At 37.5% G+C, this 21,141-nt stretch overlaps 4 protein-coding genes across 4 annotated transcripts in view; 3 read left to right on the forward strand and 1 right to left on the reverse strand.

Moving 5' to 3' along the window:
* The window catches only part of LOC129751802 (E3 ubiquitin-protein ligase KCMF1), a 72,399-nt gene extending 63,730 nt beyond the window's left edge, over positions 1–8,669 (forward strand). The window contains exon 5 of the mRNA XM_055747530.1: positions 6,036–8,669. Within this exon, the coding sequence (XP_055603505.1) occupies positions 6,036–6,552 (517 nt within the window). The 3' untranslated portion in view covers positions 6,553–8,669. The remainder of the gene's footprint in view (positions 1–6,035) is intronic.
* Positions 8,670–9,578: 909 nt separating this feature from the next.
* On the forward strand, positions 9,579–10,456 carry LOC129751809 (translation machinery-associated protein 16 homolog). The gene is made up of 4 exons (XM_055747538.1): positions 9,579–9,664; positions 9,730–9,812; positions 9,877–10,017; positions 10,140–10,456. The coding sequence occupies exons 1-4, from the start codon at positions 9,662–9,664 to the stop codon at positions 10,453–10,455; spliced, it is 543 nt and encodes a 180-aa protein (XP_055603513.1). The 5' UTR covers positions 9,579–9,661; the 3' UTR covers position 10,456.
* LOC129751806 (abasic site processing protein HMCES) lies at positions 9,789–13,000 on the reverse strand. The gene is made up of 2 exons (XM_055747533.1): positions 12,846–13,000; positions 9,789–11,476 (listed from the first exon to the last, which is right to left on the reverse strand). Exons 1-2 carry the CDS (start codon positions 12,863–12,865, stop codon positions 10,504–10,506), a joined length of 993 nt encoding a protein of 330 aa, XP_055603508.1. The 5' UTR covers positions 12,866–13,000; the 3' UTR covers positions 9,789–10,503.
* A 380-nt stretch (positions 13,001–13,380) lies between these two features.
* Positions 13,381–15,463, forward strand: LOC129751804 (uncharacterized). Its single transcript, XM_055747531.1, has 5 exons — positions 13,381–13,518; positions 13,582–13,927; positions 14,039–14,089; positions 14,148–15,189; positions 15,249–15,463. The coding sequence occupies exons 1-5, from the start codon at positions 13,502–13,504 to the stop codon at positions 15,326–15,328; spliced, it is 1,536 nt and encodes a 511-aa protein (XP_055603506.1). The 5' UTR covers positions 13,381–13,501; the 3' UTR covers positions 15,329–15,463.
* Positions 15,464–21,141: the final 5,678 nt, after the last annotated feature.

Consider the following 21,141-nt stretch of genomic DNA (forward strand, 5'->3'; position numbering starts at 1 on the left):
CGCTTATTAACTTTGCCCCAAGTACACGCCTTCTCCTATTTAGGAGGGCGCAGCAGTTGCATAGAAGATGCTCTGAAGTTTCTTTTTCGAACCCGCAGAACCGACAGTCATCGTTTTGAATTATGTTTATCCTTTTGAGATGCTGTTTTGTTGGACAATGTCCGGTCAAGAGACCTGTGTAAGTACTTAATTCGTGTTTACTTAACACGTTCGAGACCGATTGCACACCGTGTGTGCAATGGAATTTTTGTGCCTTTGTCAGAACAATCATTCATTGTGAGTTTACTATTGCTCGGAAAAATAATATTTTTATACCAATGGAATCCGAAAATGTTAGGCAAAATGTATTGAGAAATGGTTTTGATGAAATTCAAACGACATAAAAGTTATCTAAGAGTAAAGTATTATGAGTTCGAATGTAATGACAAGGCCTCCGTCTCGAATGGGTTAAGTTCAACATGTTTTTGGAGAGTCGTGCACTTGGTTCAATGAATCTTTTTGCCTGAGTTGCTCCCTCCGCTGTTTTCCAGTTGGAAACAATACTGGTGCTTTCCCAGTTCTTGAGCTCCATAGTCAAGGCACTTCTCGATACTCCGCAGAAAGGTTCAGGTCCAATCAACAGTCCCTGAGATCCTTCCCTAGCTAGTTGATCTGCTTCTTCGTTCCCTAGGATACCGCAGTAGCCTGGTACCTGGAACTCTTGAAATCTTAGATAGACGAGAGACTCATTCTTGAATTAGATCTTATGCATTACACATCTGGTTGAAAATAATCAACTCTGAAACAAGAATATTCGACCGAATATTCGGCCAAAAATTTGATTCACCAAATAGTTGAAAAGATAATATTCGATATTCGGCCGTTCGCCGAATACTAATATTCGTTGCATCTCTATTATCGAACCTTGTAAAATTATATAAGTGTATAATGTATATGATATGATATATGATCCTTCTAAAGCAATCGAAAGATTCCCTTTAGTTCAGTAGAATTATTCAATCAAGTAGGCTCAAAAAACATAATAGGGTCTTCTAAAGCCTTTGATCAGAGACCAGAGCTGCAAATGATCGACAGGTCCTACGCCGTTTGGCCTAGTCATTTGGCATAAAGCCGTTTGGCATAACGCCGTTTGGCATAAAAGTCGTATGGCATAAAATCATTTGGCATAATGGTCATTTGGCATAATGGCCGTTTGGCATAACGCCGTTTGGCATAATGGCCGTTTGGCATAAAATTGGCTGTTATGCCAAACGGCCATTATGCCTAAGAACCATTATGCCAAACGACTATTATGCCAAACGGCCATTATGCCAAACGGCTTTATGCCAAACGACTTTTATGCCAAACGGCTTTATGCCAAATGACTTTATGCCAATCGGTATACAATCCAGTGTTCAAAACTGTTGACATGCTAGTATGAATGAGAAATAATTTTTCAATCACAGTATACATTTTACTTTGAACCTGATTTTCTTTGATCATTCACAAAGCAATCTCTGACTGATAGTCGAAAAAAAGTCACTTCATTTCCAATTCGTGACTGTGATCCTTCAAAAAATCTCAGTCATTAAAATGCTGAAATCAGTGAAGTCGGTTAGTTTGTTGTTGTTGTTGCTGGAAGCATGCATTGGCTGAAATAAGTTTGTTTTCTGTTTACTATATTTCTTTTTGAAATAAAAGTTGTTCCAGGAAGAAAACAGACTTCGAACTCAGAAATACTAGAAGTTGTTGTTTTTCTGCTTTTCTGTTGGGATTATTCAAAAATCGCCTAAGAGCATGTAGTAAGACAAGGACATTCTAGAACGTTTTATACCTTTTTGAAAAGTTGAGAAGAAATTTAAAAATATTCAAGTGTTATTGTTCTAATCTTATTTCTTCATATTGGTGATCTACTTAATAATTTACTTAAAAACTGAGCATTTGAAATCCATTCACACTTCTCATACTGTCACGATAGTCGTGAAATGACTGACTGCCGAGCGAATGATGGAAAAAAAAAAATCACAATCATCATAAAGTTAGTCTAGGCCAACCTCATATTTTTTCGCTGTCTGTCCAAATAGATGGGGAAGAAAGCATTTTGGTCTCATTCAGTTTGTATTGTGATAGATGAATTTGACTTTTTTGAGCACTGATACAATCTTTAGGAATCCCGCAGATTCTATTAGTAAACCGGCAAATATAGTAATTTAAGCGAAACTAGAAAAAACATGTTATGAGGTTTTCATCCTATTGGATTATTCAAGAAAAGAATAATGCTGTCGAACGGTGAAACTCAAACTCACCCCAACTCTCTTAAGCCGTCTAGCCAACCCGATCACTTTGCCATGCAGTGTATAACCTGAGCCAGATGGAGAACAAGGATCAATTGTCATGGTCTTTCTGCCACGGTCGATTCACAGAAAACGCTGGCCTTCTTGTATTTGGCTGGGAATTGGAAACGAGAAATTGTTTCTTGTTTTTCTGTCTTCTTACAGCCGGGCAGCTGTGGTTGTTTCCTGGTGGCTGCATTTGACATTTGGCATTTGGCCGGTGATTTTTTCCATCCTCCTTTGTTTTGTGACGGGATAGGGAGGGACGTGAAAACGTTTCTTTCAGTCATACGCAATGCGGTTGCGCTAGTAGGACAATGCCAGCGATCAGTAATCGTAGCACTGCCAATCGCGTTCATATCTTATGACAATTACGTTCAAATATCGAGAACTCATGATTGGAGTGAAGGCTGGTGGTTGGGTGTACGTATACTTCGTATCTGAAAATTATCAAATTTTCGAAAGTGTTGAAAAGTTTTAGAGAAACCTGGGATATCAAGAAAGCACATAGCCTTTAATATCCCTTGTTTCGCTTACCATCATCTTAGAAAATTAGATAATGTCTATTTTTGCTAACCAGAGGTGCAAAGAGATCCCTACATGTAGCATGCAGCGCACGACTTTTAGCCGATTCTAACAGACCGACGTCAGCCACGAAAGAATCGTCTTGCAAAGTTGCAGACTGATTCTTTCTCCCTTATGTGCAGAACGTCGAACGTGTCTGCAAGTAAAACCCAACCGCGCGGTAAAATCCTTTGACTGCACGTTCCGAAAATTTCAAACCAGAGGTTTGCAAGCCCGAAGATAAAATCCCTTGAGCCGAACAGAAAGAATCATTTCCGAAGATAGCTACAGTCTGCAAGTTGCTTGCATGCAGCGCGATGATGCGATGTACGTTTGCAAACTTGCAAGTTACAGACAGAACCGTAGACCCGTTCTTGTGCGGTTCGATTTGATCCACCCCAACCCAACCTAAAACCGAACCGAATCCATGGCATGGAGGAAGAAAATGATAGGCCGAGGTGCCGTCGACTATCCATTCAGTTGCCGTTCAGCCAGCGAAGCGGCATGCCGTACGACAAGAGCAAGGACATGTAGAAGTTGTTGTTGTTGGTGCCTTCGTGTTCGTTTCGTTTTCTTCTAAGACGGATTCGAAAGGAAGTGGTGCCCAAATTTTATTTGAATTTTCAATTATCATACCAGGGTGATTGATATAAATCATCAAAGCAAATACAAGCAAATTTGTTTTGATTATAACTTTGTCATTTTACAAGTTATTTATGAACACAAAGTTGTTAATTAAAACTGATCAAAACTCTGTTGGAAAATCATCTATATTGTTTTATAACAGAGCTGCCTTAAAATTCTTTAAAGTTTCGTTCCGAAAAATTCAATCGATTCTCCAAAGGCAGGATCACTTGATTAGTAGGATCACAGATTAAATTGTGTGAATTTCAATTTTAGAATTCAGTTTCATTTGCTTAGACATATATAAGAATCACGTCTTCTTTACCAAGTTATCTACAGTTTTTACAGAAAGTTTTTACAGATCGGTACAAAACTCAATAGAAATTCAGTGCTTGCTCGTCGTCATTCCAACCTTGAACTCAAAAACTTCACACACTGTTTGATTCGAATCTTCTGTCAAAGTTTTATAACTTGTTTTTAATTAATTTCGCGTCCTGAACTCGAATTTTTGGTCAGATTTTGTCTATCGCATCCAGTATTACTGATAAGGCTTCAATCACTGTCTATATATTATTTTTTACTTCTTTGCTGAAGACTGTAAAGCGTTTTAAGTTATACTTTGAAAAATATCTATAATTCATTTTGGTATAAAATTTCATCAGAATTTCGTCTCAACAGAAGGAAGAAAAAATTTCTTTTACTTCAAAGCCAAAATTACTTGCTGTCTTCGTAGAAACTTAAATTTTAAAAATCTTACTCAACGGTTGCTATTTATCTCAGATATTACGAAACTGCTTATAAAAAGCTGGACGTTTCACGGTTAAACATATCACGCTTTCGCCCATCAATCAGTCAATTGCATAATCGTCAAAATAAGAAGTATGGAAACTGAATAAATTATTGATTTATGTTTCAAAGTCAGCAACTTATGTACTTTTTATCAAAATAAATTGACTAAAGGATTAACATGAATGAACATTTTCATACAAATCGGAATTTTTTATTCAAGTTTTTAAAACTGTTTGCGTATCTTTCGTAACGAACTTTTGAAATCTGCCACTTTTAAGTTTAACTTCGCGAGAACTACTATGAAGAATTTTTGCAAAAGGCTTTGATAAGTATCTCAAATATCAAAATTTAAATAAAACAAGTCCAAAAAAGTAGATTTTCAAACAACTGCTGAATCACATATTTGAAAAACGCTGAATCACATTAAAAAAACGCTTTGATACGAAATATGAATTAATGGCATGAAATCAAATAACATCGCGTTTAAAGGTTGAAGTGACAGTGAGCACTTAGCTTATTTAATAGAACTATGAACGGTAATGTGTATCAACTCCATTTCATTTTACAACGGTGACCAAAAAAGGCACTCAGCTCGATCATTTTATGTTAACCTGATTTTCTTTGATTTTTCTTTTCAAGCTCCTTGAATTTGTGAATGTTGGCAACCCTGCTCTCAATACTGAATCTTTAATATGTGATTCTATTTTATCAAGTGATCCTATCCATGGAGAATGGATTGAATTTTTCGGGCCGCAGCTGTGTTATAAAACAATAAAGATGATTTTCCAACATTTTTAAGATAAGCTTTTATTAACACTTTTGTATTCATAAATAACTTGTAAGATGACAAAGTTATAATCAAAACAAACTAGTTTTTATTTGCTTTGATGATTTATCTTAAACACCCTAGAATGATCATTGAAAACTCAAATAAAATTTGGGCACCACTTCCTTTCGAATCCGTCTTAGAAGGAAACGAAACGAGCACGAAGGCACCAACAACAACAACAACTCCAACATGTCCTTACTTCTGTAGTACGGCGGCGCGCCGAGTGTTTTGCAGACAGCCATGTACATACGCTACACACGCACGCTTCGATGGCTGAACGGCAACTGAATTGATGGTCGGTGGCTGGGGCTCTTCGGCCTATCACTTTCTTTCTCCATGGATTCGGTTCGGTCGATCCTAGGTTAGTGGAACGAATCCAACCGCACAAGAACGAGTCCACCGTCCTGTCCTGTAACTTGTAAGTTGCAACTTGCAAATTTGCAAACGTACATCGCATCATCGCGCTGCATGCAAGCAACTTGCAGACTGTAGCTATCTTCGGAAATGATTCTTTCTGTTCGGCTCAAGGGATTTTATCTTCGGGCTTGCAAGTTTGAAATTTTCGTAACGTGCAGTCATCGCGCTGTTGACTTTTACTTGCAGACACGTTCGACGCTCTGCACGTAAGGGAAATAGAATCAGTCTGCAACTTTGCAAGATGATTTTTTCGGAGCTGACGTCGGGCTGTTAGAATCGGCACTGCATGTTTCATGATGGGATCTCTTTGCACCTCTGTTGCTAACCAATCTTTTTTTCTTTTTTTTTCAAAAAATTTTATTGGCAATTGTGAGTAAACATTTGAATCTGTTAGGTTAAGAAAACTTAGAAAAGTAATTTTTTTTAATAAGTTTCAAAAAGTGTTGTTTTTCTTAAAAAATTAGTATAACCGTTTCAAACATTTTTGTTTCCCATTTCAGATCACAGTTCGTACAAGCTCTAATGTTATCGACCATCGCTAATATCCAGTCTTTTAGTAAAAACAATGAAAACGACGTGGCCGATGAATTGAATTCATTGAATATAGGAAGTAATAACAATAGTACTGTTAGTAAGAATACTAAAAAGTCAACAGGGGATGCCGATGAGCAGCAGCAGGAAGGTGCAGCAAACAACAAGGACGATGGCAATTGTGATAACATAAAGCAGTTGGAAAGTGATAGCAGCCTGACGGATGAGCTGCAGAGTCTCCACACGCCACAGGTGCTACCAAGAACAGGTGTTGGTAAGGGTGGAAAATCGTCATCCAAGCCAGGCACTGGAGGTGGTGGTGGCGGTGGTGGTGGTGGCGGCGGCGGAGGAGGTATGGATCGACGCTCGCGCCAACAGCAACAGCAAACGGCTAATGCAGTAAAAACACGTGAACTAAAGCAGGCAAATTCTTCAGCCAACACGCCGTCATCGATGTCATCGAAACATGTTCCCGACTCTAGGTAGTGCTGTATAGCAAAAACAATTTAAACAAAACAAAAATCAAGAAACGCAAAAAGGTAAAATACATAAGAATAATATCATCATAAAAATTCTATTGATCACGAATGCATGTATGACGGCAAAGTTGGCATGAGCAAAAACACAGGAACTGGAAAATGAAGGAGAGGCAAAACTTTAATTAAATTATAAATATAGATCAACACTTTATGGCAAAATATATAACATCTTAGGCATTATTATAACTGGAAGCAGAAAACAAATACATATAGTATATTCAAACAGAAAACCCCTATTGCTACATAATTATGCATATTGAACTCACCAGTACGTTCTGAATTCACCAAATTTGATAATGAACGTAGTTTGTCAATGTTGGTACATACAATATCATGTTTCGGAGCACTGTTTTGGGGCAAAGTTTAATGCCATAATTTCCTTTGTTGTCTCTTAATTTTGGAACTAGTCATGAAAGCAGTTACAAAACCGACAGAAATTTTACAGGCTCCTGTTTTGTTTGAAGATATAATAATTTAGTAGTCGCATCAGCAACATGGGCGGACATGCACTTATTAGATGCCTTGCTAGATTTGTTTATCAGAAACTGCTTTCTGATTTTGTTCACCATTTAGGTATATGAATATAAAACGTTGATTGGTTTATTGTCCATTATCTGTGAATTACTTCTTAACAAGTTTTCATCATTTTCGATTTTTTTTTTGTCTTGGTAGAAATAGGAAAACATTAATTCAATAAAAATCAAAATGTATCCCCCCTGGACATAGACACAATAGTTTGCACTAAAGACTTCTTTTCATTTACCATCTTGAATAGCAAGGTTTTTCCTTGTTTACTAGTGATTCTTTCTTTCAAAATTTTTGTAAATGTTATTTTGCTCAATACTTAACAATGCAGACAAACCACATTAAGAAATGAAGTCAGGCTTTTTAGTAACTTTATTTCAAATACTTCTCTTAACAGTTAGCCTCCTAAACCTCCCCCCCCCCTTTTTTTAAACAAATGAAAAATGTTATCTATTTTCAGTGCAAACTTGGTTTAAAATAGATTGGCAAATCGATACTGGCAATCTTCCACCTTTGAATGCATGAAAGTAGAATTTAAGAATACACCGATTGACTGTGAGATAAACTATCCAAGAATTCTTATATTTTCAAATGCTTCATAACAGTGTGCAAATAATTAAAACACAAAGACATCGGCATCAACATCAATATTGTTTAGAAACAGGAAGATTGATCTTCTCAACACCATACAATAAATTTAAACATTTTGAGAAATAAAAAAATAGTCGCAAAGTCAGTTTTCCCTTTATTACGTTTTAGTTACTTTTATCGTTCATTTATGCTGCACATACATTTACGCTTAAAAATACAATTAAAAAAAACTAGGTATCAAAAATGTAACACCTATCCTGTAACAAGCAAATAATAAGACGAATAGTAACAGGTCCTTAGTTATTCTTAGTCAATATCACTTGCTTTAAGTTGATCGGTTCCTTATTCAAATTTTGGCACATCGAAAGAAGAAAAAAAACACTGCGTACTTTTTTGTTAAAATTTTCCTACATTGTGAGTGATGTACCCAAAAATAAATCTTAAAAATAAGGCCCTCAGAGCCAAAGGAATAAGAGTTTGCGTGTTGCGCGATCCTCCTTATATTTTTCGAACTGACGTAGTTTTCTTTAAATAAAAAAAATGAAAATGTAAAAGTATATAAATTTCACCACTTAAAGATTAAGTTACGAGAAATCATTTGGAACTACTAACTCAAAGTGATAAATTTTACACCTATAACCCTTGGGTTTTGAGGGCCCCAAATGAAAAGCTTGACCTTTCTTCTCATGTACTGGAAAATTTTATTAGCTATTTTATTTATTGCATAGACTTACACACATCAGGCAATGATTCTGTTATATGAACACGATTCTTTTTACGACAATTATGAATTCAAAAGAAAAAAAATAACATTATATAAAAAACAAAAACACGTATATTTACCTAGTGCTTGTATAGAAATTTCAATTTTAATAAAAATGATCGATAATTGCAAAACAAAATAAAAATTCAATGTTGAAAATGAGTATAATAAATATTGAAGTGCAAGGGTTGATTTTTGTTTTCTATTTCACATATCACTTCATGGAAGCTCTCGGTATCTTTCACAGATAGGAAGAAGCAAACTGTTTTCCAGGTTAAGAAGGGTATACGCTGCCAATCGATGACCGATGTTGCTTGGGAGTCGTTTACCGAAATTCATTAGCAAACAATTGAAACTATTCTGGTGCGTTTTTTAACAACGGCTTTGGAGGACAACTTACGTAAACAGGAACTTCCCTATGGCAGTACATCGGCGTTTAATTGATATTATTGAGAAACAGTTGAAATCAAAAATATACTTTAAAACTGAACCCAGTGATGGTCATTGACTCAAAGATTCAATCACTGAACCACTCGGTGGTCACATTATTCCATAATCGTAATTGAATATTCTAAATCCAATTAACATGCGAAATATAATAAGTTTTTTTTTTGCATAACTTTTAATTATAAATTAGGTACTCCTCCAATACCAACCCCCAAAGACTTTCCTGTTTCCTCACAACGTCCTTAGGCCAAATCCTTTCCTGCTGTCCAGAAGAAAAGAAAAATTAATTGGTTCCTAAAAATGTCAAATCTTCTTAATCAAATATAAGAAAACCCCCCTTTCCACCAAAAAAACTAATACAAAAAGGGAACAAGTAAAAAATACAAACAAAAAAACAAGTTGAAAAAAATCAAAATAACAAAAACATGTATAAGTATACAATTAGAATACAACCAACACGTGAAACAATCAACTTCGGGATGAATAAGCCACTGATGCCCAAAACGATTGAAATCCCTTGAGAAAAAAGATAAAAATATAAATTACTCGGTTTGTGTAATGTGTAAAGATCATCAATATTAAGGAAAGAACCTATATTTGACTTCTATTGAATAAGTGTGAATCTAATCAAAGTCGGTCGGTCTGTTCTTCCAATTATCTGTGGTTTTGTTTACAATCTCGTCTCAGTCAAAGCACGTGAAAAGTTAACTGGAACTTTTTTTTTACAAAAATGGTAAATATTAAGTTTTCGGGAAACTCAAATAATTTCAATTTTATCTAACGATACATTATTTGTAGCCAAAAAGTGTCCTCAAAGATTTAGCCAAATGCAAGCATCCCCAGAGCAGGAAAACGCTAGCACTGGCGCGTAAAATGAAAAAGTTTGTACATAGCCAATTAAAATTGTTTACTATACTTATCTAATTAAGCATTCAATTGATACAGAATCGACAAACGTGAGAAGAAAAAAATAGGACATGCAGTAAAAGCAAACATCGTCGGTAAGAAACTGGCTTGGTTCTCCGAACACTTGGAAGATCGCACCGAGCCGCTGACACCAAAAGAATTCGAAAGTCTGATAAATGAGTAAGTAAACGGTATCAACCCTTTTTGTCATAGAAAAGTGATAATGATTGTGGAGAACACTATTCATGTTTCAAAATGTAATGTTTTTAAGTATAAAAATTGCTATTAATTTTTCATTCCAGATATCTATCAAGATTCGACGAAGAACTAGAGCAAATCAAACTAGTACAATCGATTAACAAACAACGGATAAACCAACATGCTTCTAGACAAGCTTCCATAAAAATTACCTTGGAAAAAGAAGTCAACGATTTCAACGGAGGTGGCATCGAGCTACCAAATCTTTGTGACGCAAAAGAGTTTAGCCAGTTCCAACAATGGGATGGGAATGCGCAGTCTATTCAGCATTTGAAGCTGCTTTTTATATCTCGCAAACGACTACAAAGTGATGGTGAAAGTCAAAGTGAAATAAACCATGAGGAAATGGTTCAAGAGTAAATCAATTCAACAGTTTATTAACAACGAAAGACTGCCTTGTCTTAAATTCTAGGAACTTCGATCCTCATTTTCTGTTTTCAGTTTCTTGCTGTCTGAAGCGCCATCTTGCTCACGGTCTGCCGGTTCATCGTTTGTCCTCTTTTGGGTTATTAACCATGTTTGCATAAGTTTGCTCTTTGGCGTCCCTAGTCCCTTGGGTTTTGTTTCTCCAATTTCAAACGGTTTATTGCATTGCTCTGACTTGTTGCGTGAATTGTTCACTAGATTCGATACGCCGTACCATTGAATCCGTTCAGAAGGTTTTAACATGTTAAGAGCGCGATTCGAAGGTACACGTTTGAAGTCCAACCAAGCATTTACTTCTTCTTCATTCTCCAAAATAGCCGGTATACGATGATGGATTTTAGAAAACTTTTCATTAGACTCAAACGTGATCACCGTGTAGCTATAGAGCTTATCACCGTTTTCATCTTCCCAGACATCGAATAATCCGGCCATCTTCAACAATTTTATTCCGGAATTCTTTAAATCCCACGTATCCTTATTTTCCATTCGAACGCCGTCTGCTTGTGGCATATGTATGAAAAAGGCCGGTCTTTCGGAAGCTTTCAGTGCTTTGGTGGTTTGCCATTCATAAAATCCCTCGCAAAGAATCACACACCGTTGACCAGCCTGCAGTAACGGATTATAAAGTTTGGACATAGCTAGCCCTTCTAGTCGGCAATTGTTGGTGGTGAGGCCATGCTTCCGATAGTCTCCTTTGTGCCAACGTGGAACTAAACTCCACATCATTGGCACCAAGGTGCGCTCGCTGCTATCCTTCAAATCGTTGAAGTGAGCAGCTGACACAAGAACCGGGCTGATGTCCGTGGGTGCCAGATTATAAGAGGGCTGATATTTGCGACCGCAATTGAACTCGTTGCGATATTCGGGAATTTTGAATTTATTAGACTTTTCATCATTGCTTGTCTGTGGTTTAATGTACTTGCAACAGCATTGAATTTCCTTCGGCTCGAGCGTTCTGCAAAGAGAAAAAAAACAACAGTCAAATCGAGTCGCAGATCTTCTATTTTGTTCGAGACTTCAGAAGCTTTAGTTATAGGACTGACAATTGTCCCCAGTCATTAGTCGTTCGTCGTGCTGAGAAAAAAAGATAGAATTCACCTATAAAAATGCTAAAACCAAAAAACGTAAAGCTTACGTTGAGATAAGATGAGAACCCGGTAGAATGTACCTTTTCGGCCAGTGAATTCCAAAAAGGTAAAATTTACATTTTTGCTTAGAGAATGAAAAAAGGTAAAATTTACCGAGAAAGATGGTTGGAAAAAATCACCTCTGCTTTTCGGTAAATTTTATCTTCGTTTTTATTTTCCGCGAGAGTCTCGAATTGAGTTGGTTCTGGATTAAATAGAAGTTTTCTAATTAGGCGTGCAAAAAGTAGCGTGTTTACGTGCACCGAAAAAACTTTTCACATGAACGCTACGTGAAAATGTACATGGATTTTTGTCACCATGAAAATCACGTGGAACTTACGTGAATTTCAGGTAGCAAACAGAGCTCGCGCAGCAAGCGGATTTCACGTAATTTTCATATGAGTTGTATATGAAATCAACGTAGATCGAATGTGGTAAGGGATTTGTTCTGCTACATGTAATTCACGTAGATTTCATTGTCTCATTAACGTAGGGAGTTTTTTGGATATTTTAACTAATATGTTTTGATTTTGATAGTCATCTTTATTGTTCGGCAAAATTGCGCTTGTCCTTGCGTAACATATGCATTTTCCATTTTCAGTCACTTTTCACTTTTCACTTCATTCAAATTATTAAACACAAAATTTGGCATTTGTTTAGCTGCTTTGACGAGTGCTTAGCCCTGTCCGCTGCCTCAATTTTTAATCCTGTTAAAAAAATATGAAAAATGTAAATAGCTATCACACAACAAAATATTATTACTTACGAAATAAATATCAGCTTTTCCATCACTCAGATTTGTTTGTCTTCATGCACCAACTGTCGGATCCGCGCCATATTGAAAACTGTATTCCTTCACACAGGTTTTACGTGAATGAGCCATTCAGGCTTACGTGAACATCACATAGAATGCACAAAATCCCTCTGTACTAGACGGATCACTGGATTCTCACGTAAATCGAATGTGTCTTTATTTTGACAGCATTCAACTATATGAATTTCACGTAAGGATCAAGTGATTTTTTATTAATTCCTAAGTGCTTCACGTAAACCAAGCAAAAATTCACGTAACGAGTGGCTACGTGAAAATCCAGGTAAATTTAACGTTCCTTTTTCGGCTGAGTGTGCTAATAATTATTTAACAATAATTCTAGGCACATTTTCTCTTGAGTTTTGATTTTCTATAGAATTACTTACAAACAGGTTCGGCCACACATCTCACTTAAATGTTCAATCTAATTAACACTGATTTATTAAAGATCGGTTTCTTTAAACCCTTTAAACTTTGTATTGCTGCAACTACTTTTCCGCCTTAATTTTCGCTTATGGACGCTGCTTTTGTTTTGATTGATTTGCTTTCGTTACCACAGTTGATTTTATACAGTAGAACTTTGCTTGTTCGAATCCCTTTAAACTTTAAACAAGTTTAAAGATTTTTTAAAAATATACATATTTTGTATTTTCATGCAATTTGTTTTATTAAAAAATTGAAATCGTATTAATAAAAGTACTGTGAGAAATTCAAATATACAATCAAATGAATGCAATAATGATTTTGTTTGATAGTTTGGACATCGATTACAAAATACTTTTTAAATTAAATTTGTAATCAATACCCTTTTTTCTGGATTTAAAAGACATTCTATTTCCAAGAATGTAAAAATTTCAGTATGGATGAATTTAATAAATATGGATCTTACTGTCAGTCAGTTGTTTACATTCAATCATTCAATATACTGTGATGGGTGTGAAAACCGCTCGATAAAATTTTGGTATGATTCTGTTTCTTCAAATAAATTAAACATCGGCGGCTATCGGCAAAGGCATTGAGTATTTTCGTTTATTTACAAAAAATGATAAAACAATCATGGTAAGTAACCGTTTGAGTATTACAAGAATTCAACATACGAAAAAAAACCGAACGTTCTTTCAGGAACAACAAACAATACTGTGGCGACTTTTGGGTAGATTCGTTTGATGAATGGTATCGAAATGCGGGAATCTGTGTGCAGGAGGATGAATTATCGTGCAAGGTTCCGCCAATGGAAAATGACATACCATTCGGTAACGAGCTGGACTTGATGGAAACGATAGATCATATTGATTTACCGGCACATCGCCTATCAGGCAAAGTACGGCTGCAATATTTTAACTTCCTAGAGCGCCTGTTGAAGGACAACTACAAATGTTGGAGAACCGACGTTGGCAGCTCGTACGATGATGATTCTATTACAGCGGATGAAATCAAACGCTGTGCGGAAGCTCTCGAGTTAAAAGCGGTATGCTCTTTTTTTATTTGCTACTTCAACCTTGATACGAATATTTCGGTATTTTTTCAATAACAAAGTAGCCAAATGCTTATGCTTATGTTATATTTCCGTCGTTTCCAGGCACAATCTTCGATGATAGTATCGCTGTATCGCAATTATATTCTAAAATTGGTAATCACATCTTCACGATCCTTTTATACAATTATTAGGAAAGATTTTTTTTCTACAGATTTCACAAATACGTAAAGAAACAAGAGAGAATGGTCTACATTCTAATTTGATCAACATCAAATTTACACCAAAGATAGTTAAATCGGAAAAGTGCCATGTGGCCATCCAAACTGAACAGATAGACTCTCAGTTGTCGGTTAAACCTGTGGTGATTGCTGCAGGAAGTTGCCCAACTCAACTGGACACTCAGTCAATATCTCTCGATGAGAAAATTCGTAATTTCAAAAGAAGTATTAAAAATTTGGAACGTCAAAAGGCTTCAACTAATCGCTGGCGAAAAAAATCTAAGCCCCACAACAGGAAAGAAGAATCTCCGCCAATTAGAAAAATGCCTAACGAAGAGCTGGTTCCTTCAGATTTGGCGCCGAAATCCCTCGAAACGCAGTTGCCGACTTGCGCTCCGGCCGATGATGATGATCAAATTATGCGAGAGTTGGAAGTTATGTTCAATGCCGGGAATGAGGAGAATATTTTTGATTCTTGTGAAAACCAAGTTCAGATAAAAGCCATAATGAGTGAAATAGAAAAGTTCGTCCCTCAGGTTCCATGTACCTTAATGCAACCCGTTTCATGCGCTTCTGTTGCCCAGGAACCTTGGGCTCAGTCGCCCCAGTATTCGAAGGAATCATCGGACAACCCCAAAGCCGCCATAGATACGATAGGTAAAATTGAAAATGCAGAGTCGAAACGAGAAGACTTGAAAAAAAGTCTGTGGCCCTGTGAATATCACATGCAGAAGTTGAAACTTCGTGATTTGATGAGTAACATTGCGGACAACAATTATCAGCGATACGAACGGATCCGCAGCAGTTTTTTGGTTTTGTTCGGTGAGCTGGAAGAGGAAGATGAACAAGGACCGTACAGTCCATCGATCGATCTGGACGAAGTGCTGGTTTCAAGTTGCCGCCAAAGGATAGCAAAGTGGGTGGTACAAGCCCTTATGAAACCTCTGAACGATGGGCTTATAGGTAACCGGTTCCTATTTAAAAAGCTCGCCAAACATGTTGCAGACAATATTATATACCAAAATCAATACCCTGGTATGATTTTCATTTTGCATACTTTTTATTTTCAATGTATTTATGGTCTTTTGTTTTAGACGAGCGGTTTATCAAAAACTTTGTGGCTGATTACTTCTGCTCCCATAATGCTATCATGTCAATCGGTGACATGGTGTAGATTCAATGGAGTCCACTGTTCCTTTATTTATAAGAAAAGCTGTGAGCTTAAACTCTTCCTAATTGATTGAAAACAACTGATTCTGGTAAGTGAATTAATATTATTGAATTAAAAAATTATGATCAAAGTTGTTGATGTTAGCATTTCAAGAGCATTCTAAGATATCCGAACGCATTAAAATCTCATATGGATCGATTATTGAGAATCGCAATCCGTATTCGTAATCCGAATTGCTGACCTAGAAATGAGAACAAGCAAGCTAGAGCTTTTGATAGTTAGTTGTTGACAAATATTGGTCTAACTAGGGATACCATGTAATGCCAAAAATAGGACATTGAGATCCCATTTAAAAAGATAAAAAAGTGTTACTGGAGATTCCAGGTTATTCTAAGTCATTTTAACATAATTGTATTGCAAGCTGTGATTTACATGCCATTTATATATTTTTTTTTAATCAATATGTACAATAGGGTGTCCCATTATTTACATGTGTGTATGTGTGTATGTGCGCGTGTGTGTGGAAAAAACGAACCATTTGGAAACGAGGCTTATACATGATCGGCTCATTATAATTCATTCAATCTGAGAATTGAAACACTACACATATTGAAAAAATAAACTGTCTCGACGAGGGATCTTTTCCCAATTCGTGGAAAACGGCGAAGTTGGTGCTGCTACCGAAACCTGGGAAACCCCTAGAGCAGCCCTTCATCATACAGACCCATTTGTCTGCTGGACACCCTTGGTGAGCTACTGGAGAGAATAATAATTAACAGACTTATTATCAACACAGAAGGCGAAAGTCGACTGTCGGACAAACAGTTCGGTTTTCGGAAAGGGAGACGCCATCCGAATGGTGATAGAGTACGCGAAGCGCGCATATAAAATGAAGCGGACAGGTGTTCGTCACTGCGTCATTGTGACAATCGACGTTAAGAATGCCTTCAACAATGCCAGCTGGGAGACGATTGCCAAAGCGCTTCACAGGATGCGCGTTCCCAATACCCTCTGCAGGATAATAGGAAGCTTCTTCGAAAATCGAGTCGTGACGTATGAAACTGGGTTACGATCTACTGTCCTAACAGCGGGTGTTCCAATGGGTTCCATACTCGGACCTGTGCTTTGGAATGCCATGTACAATGAGGTGTTAACGTCGAAACTACCAACAGGCGTGCAGATAGTCGGATTTGCTGACGATATCGAGCTCATGATCACCGGCTAAAACAATCGAAGAGGTAGAAGACCTTGCAACGGTGTCCGTAGAAAGGGTTGGCATCTGCATGGAGGGAGTTAAGCTTCAGATAGCTCACCATAAAACCGAAGTTCTGCTCGCGACCAATAAAAGAGTTGTGCCGCACTTGGAGATTACTGTTGGAGGGCACACGACATCTTCGAAACAGCAGCTGAAATACCTTGGAGTAATGGTCGACAATCGCTTAAGTTTTGGTGCGCATGTCAAATACTGTTGTGAAAGTGCATCAAAAGTCATAGATTCATTGGCCTGGATTATGCCAACTGCCATGGTCCAAAGAGTAGCAAGAGACGTCTTCTTGCGAGCGTAACACTGTCGAAATTACGATACGGAGGAGCGGCCTGGAGCTCCGCGATAGAGGTAGAGCGCAACAGATCCAAATTAAGGAGCACACATCGGCTGATAGCCATGCGAGTTCTCTGTGCTTACAGGACCATATCATCAGATGCAGCTTTTGTCATCGCGGGCATGATTCCCATCGACATAACTCTGGCGGAGGATATGGAGTGTTACAAAGCAAGAGCTGTTACAACGCAACATGGACGCATAGGCTAATCCCGCGGCTTTCAGACTGGGTAAATCGGAAGTATGGAGAGGTCAACTTCTACCTGACACAGTTTCTTTCGGGTCATGGGTGCTTCAAGCAATGCCTTCATCGGTTTAAGTTTACCAGCTCGCCTTATTGCCCGGAGTGCGTAGATACGGAGGAATCGGCAGAATATGCTATCTTTGTCTGCCCCAGGTTCATTTCAAGGCGTCAACAACTTCAAATCAGTAGAGGAACCAATATTTACAAAAATATATTTTTGAAGTTATTGCTAAAAAAATCTTAAGTGTCCGGTAGTAGACAAGTTCCCCCTACGTGGTTTTCTCGATCAAAAAAGAGTACTTACATGTCTGTACTCTTAAAAGAGTACGTACAGCACGCGTGGAAGCACGCGCACTGTCACTTTGACTTTGAACATCCATAACTTTTTACTCTGATGATATTTTTTGGTCAAATTTTCAGCATAAGATTGATCGACTATCACACTATCATATCACAAAATTTGAGCTTTCTAAAGATTGCATGGCCAGAAATACAGTAATTCTACGAAAATCGGACTTTTTGGACTTTTCCCATTCAATCCGCGATATCTCAGAAACTACGCAACGCTTTTTATAAAAATTTTGCAGAGTGGGTTGACCCTCAAACCTGCTGTAGGCGAATATAAGATGGTCCGGTGTTGCTGAAGATTCTCCGCATTGTGTCTCTCTCAATGATATTATTGCGAAGAAGGTGTGACGGGAGACTGTAATATATTTCTGAGTTACGTCCTGATCGAAATAGTATGTCAGTTGAATCCCTTGCCATAACAGACTCAAGCTTAAAGTTTCAAAAGCTATCTTTTCGACGCTTGACGCGACATCTCTCAGTCTCTAGAGGCAACCGCGCTAGGCTTCCGAGCTTCTTAGTTGAGTTCCACAGGCGATCTCATTCAATTTTGCAACCGACTAAACGAGTTCGCAAAAAGAGGCTACGTGGTAAAAAAATTGCAAGTACCACCAATGTCCTTGAGAAAAAAAAATAGAAACGGACAAAAGCCCATGAGTTAGGGATTCTGGAATGCGATGTGACACACACAACTGCCGAGGGCTCTGCCCTCGATTGCAGCGACTTAGCTTGGGGTAGGGGTTAGCTAATCGTCGTCGATTATCGCAGCCTCATTTGGTAGAAGTCGCTCGGCGGTGAAGATCAGGGCTCAGCACTGTGCCAGTTAGCCATTGCACGAAATAGTAAGTGAAATATCGTGCAAATATAAGCCAGTCTGAGCATGTGAAGTTCTTAAACTAACTATATTTGTTTTATTCTAAATATGTGCTTAGGTTGATTAGTTTTCTGCAAGTACGTTCGTAGGCAAATATTAAGTGTTGCTCAGATCTTGGGCGCATGGCAGAAGCCAAGATTAAGTAAGGTCTAAGTTCCATCCGTCTATCAAATTGAAATTAAATTATAAAAATGTTTAGGTGACCAAGTGTGTGATTCGAAGAATTACCCAAATCCGCCGAAGGGTGGAGATAACGAGTATAGTCAGCAGGTAATATTTTAGGTGTATAATATTACCTTATGTCGAACTAATTAACCCGTTGAACACAGCCATCCCATCGTTCAACGTGGGCGTTTGCTGGGAGCTGAAGGTCACATTCATCGCTCAGACTGTGGCGATGTTGATCCTGTGAAGTTGGCAAACATCATCCTTAGTCAACTGTGGAACACGTGTTTCTACTAATCAAGCATCGACCGAGCTATCGCTACCAATAGCTGGAGAGCCGTCAAAAGGTGGTAGGAAAAACCGCTACTCTCCCTGCGGTCCAGTGTAGAAACCGGGTTCTCTTGGTCACTTCCGGCGAGCCTTCAAGCCAACTGTCACCACGTGTTGCTCGCTACAGTTTCTTCGAAACAATCAACCATCCAGCGTTACGGTTTAGCCAAGATCACAACCACCTCGCGCATGCGGTGGCTTGGCTAGTTGTTCTGATTCCGGAGCCGAAGAATCAGCAGGTTTGGAACCAACGGCACACCACATCACAAGGTCAGATTAGATATAAGGAAATTGTATTTAACCATTAAGAGCTAATAGTTTTCGAGACGTCACATAGGGAATGAGGATCCATTTGAATACAGCTGTTAAAATCATTCCAAATTTTGTTATGCTCTAGAGTGTTTGGGTTTTGTTTGAATCCGTTGACGATTATACCATTTTGGGGTTGTGTGGGAGTAAGGTTTGATTGTGTCGCAGGGTTTTGGGTGTCGCATCAATTTCCAGAAATTTTGAAGTTTAGGGCCGCAACTCGGTTGGTCGGTTGGATTATTGAATGTTGATCTAGTAGTTCTTAACTGTAAGCCCGCCTTGAACTGAGTCTCAAGCCGGGACGGAAGACACGCATCGACAGCCTCTTGGGTTTCTGAGAGTGGCGCTTAAGCTGTTGACAGCTCGGGTACAAACGTATTCGTTACAAGACGAGAGTGATTACATATCAGTTTTGATAAAATAACCACCTCCCGCCGGGTTAAGTTGTGTACAGAGAACCATGGTATTGTTGAAACCTGTGGTAGAAGGTTGTGGAAAAATCTACCTTTAATACCGCTGTCCCAAGAGATTTGCCATGCTTCCAAAGCACGCACTTTGCACGGAAAGTTGAATACTGGTTTTTTAATTGCCTATGTCAATTTCTTCGAGCTAAACAATGCCTTTGCAATACAGATTACAGAGATCGGCAAAAAATCCTAATTCTGATATTGAATTTAGAATCTGATTTCTGTTATTAAATCAATTGTCCAAGTGAACTCAATCGAAAGTTTGAATTTGAAGTGTGAATTCTGATTGAAACCTTACTCTACTGAATTATTGTGTACCTTTTCGAAAAAACGAATATTAATTATGATTTTGCATAAGATACATTACGAATTCTGATTTTAAATTGTTTTCTTGAATTCCAATTTTGAATTCCTAAATTATTGAAAGTTGAATGTATATTCCAGAAGCTTAATTCTTGATCAGAAACACTTCCTAAATTTTGATTCTGAATTAAATTTAGCATTTTTTCATTAATGAGCGAAATCGATTCTCAAGTATGCTACACAACGCTTAAATTTATACCAAAAAATCTAGCCACATTAAACTATTGCGTTTAGACTAGAATACCATATACAGTACCGTTAATAATTGTATAGAAATTGGAAGCACGCGCACTGTCACTTTGACTTTGAACTTCCATAACTTTTTACTGTGATGACATTTTTTGATCAAATTTTTTGCGTAAGACAGATCAGCTATCAAACTTTGAAAAAAAAATTGAGCTTTCTAAAGAATGTGTGGCCAAAGATACAGTAATTCTACGTAAATCGGACTTTTTGGTCTTTTACCATTTACCATTACCATTTTGCAGAGTGATTGTTGAAACATAAAGTTAACATGTCTGAAGTTTTTGAAAAGTTCTATCGAAGGGATCAAAAGTTATGCGACGTACAATATTTCAGGCATGAACCTCAAACAATGGCTACAAGAGACCAAATAAATTAATGAATAAAAAAAAAACAAATAAAAAAGTATATTGTAAGGAAATATTTATAATGTAAGGAATACTACACGTTTTTTCTTCGAAGTATCACTACTGTATATGTTGTTAGTAAAAGATCGTCAGAATTAGGGGGGGAGGGGGGGGGGGGGGGGGTGGAGGAGGGTTTCACCAGATATTTTCTCGTTACTATCTGGTGAAAAAATCAACAATCCGAGTAACTCATCAAAAGTTATTTGGTTTTATTCGGTTCAGAGAATTGCAAATTACAGCTGCTTGAGTTTGGTGGACTGACTTTTTCAATATTGATCCTTTGAAGTGATAAGTAAACTTTTTTGATGAATAAACACTCCCACGGAATGAAACATTTTGAAAAATTTAAAAGCAGATCTATTAAGAAAAGTTTTAGGTTTTTATAGAAATTCGAGCATTTGCGGGTTTTTTTTTTTTGATAGGTAGGCTACGCTTGTTAGTGACGGGTGTGTTTTGTTTGGCAACAAAA

Source organism: Uranotaenia lowii, chromosome 3 (genome assembly GCF_029784155.1).
Source record: "Uranotaenia lowii strain MFRU-FL chromosome 3, ASM2978415v1, whole genome shotgun sequence".
In the NCBI taxonomy this organism is placed as follows: Eukaryota; Metazoa; Arthropoda; class Insecta; order Diptera; family Culicidae; genus Uranotaenia; species Uranotaenia lowii.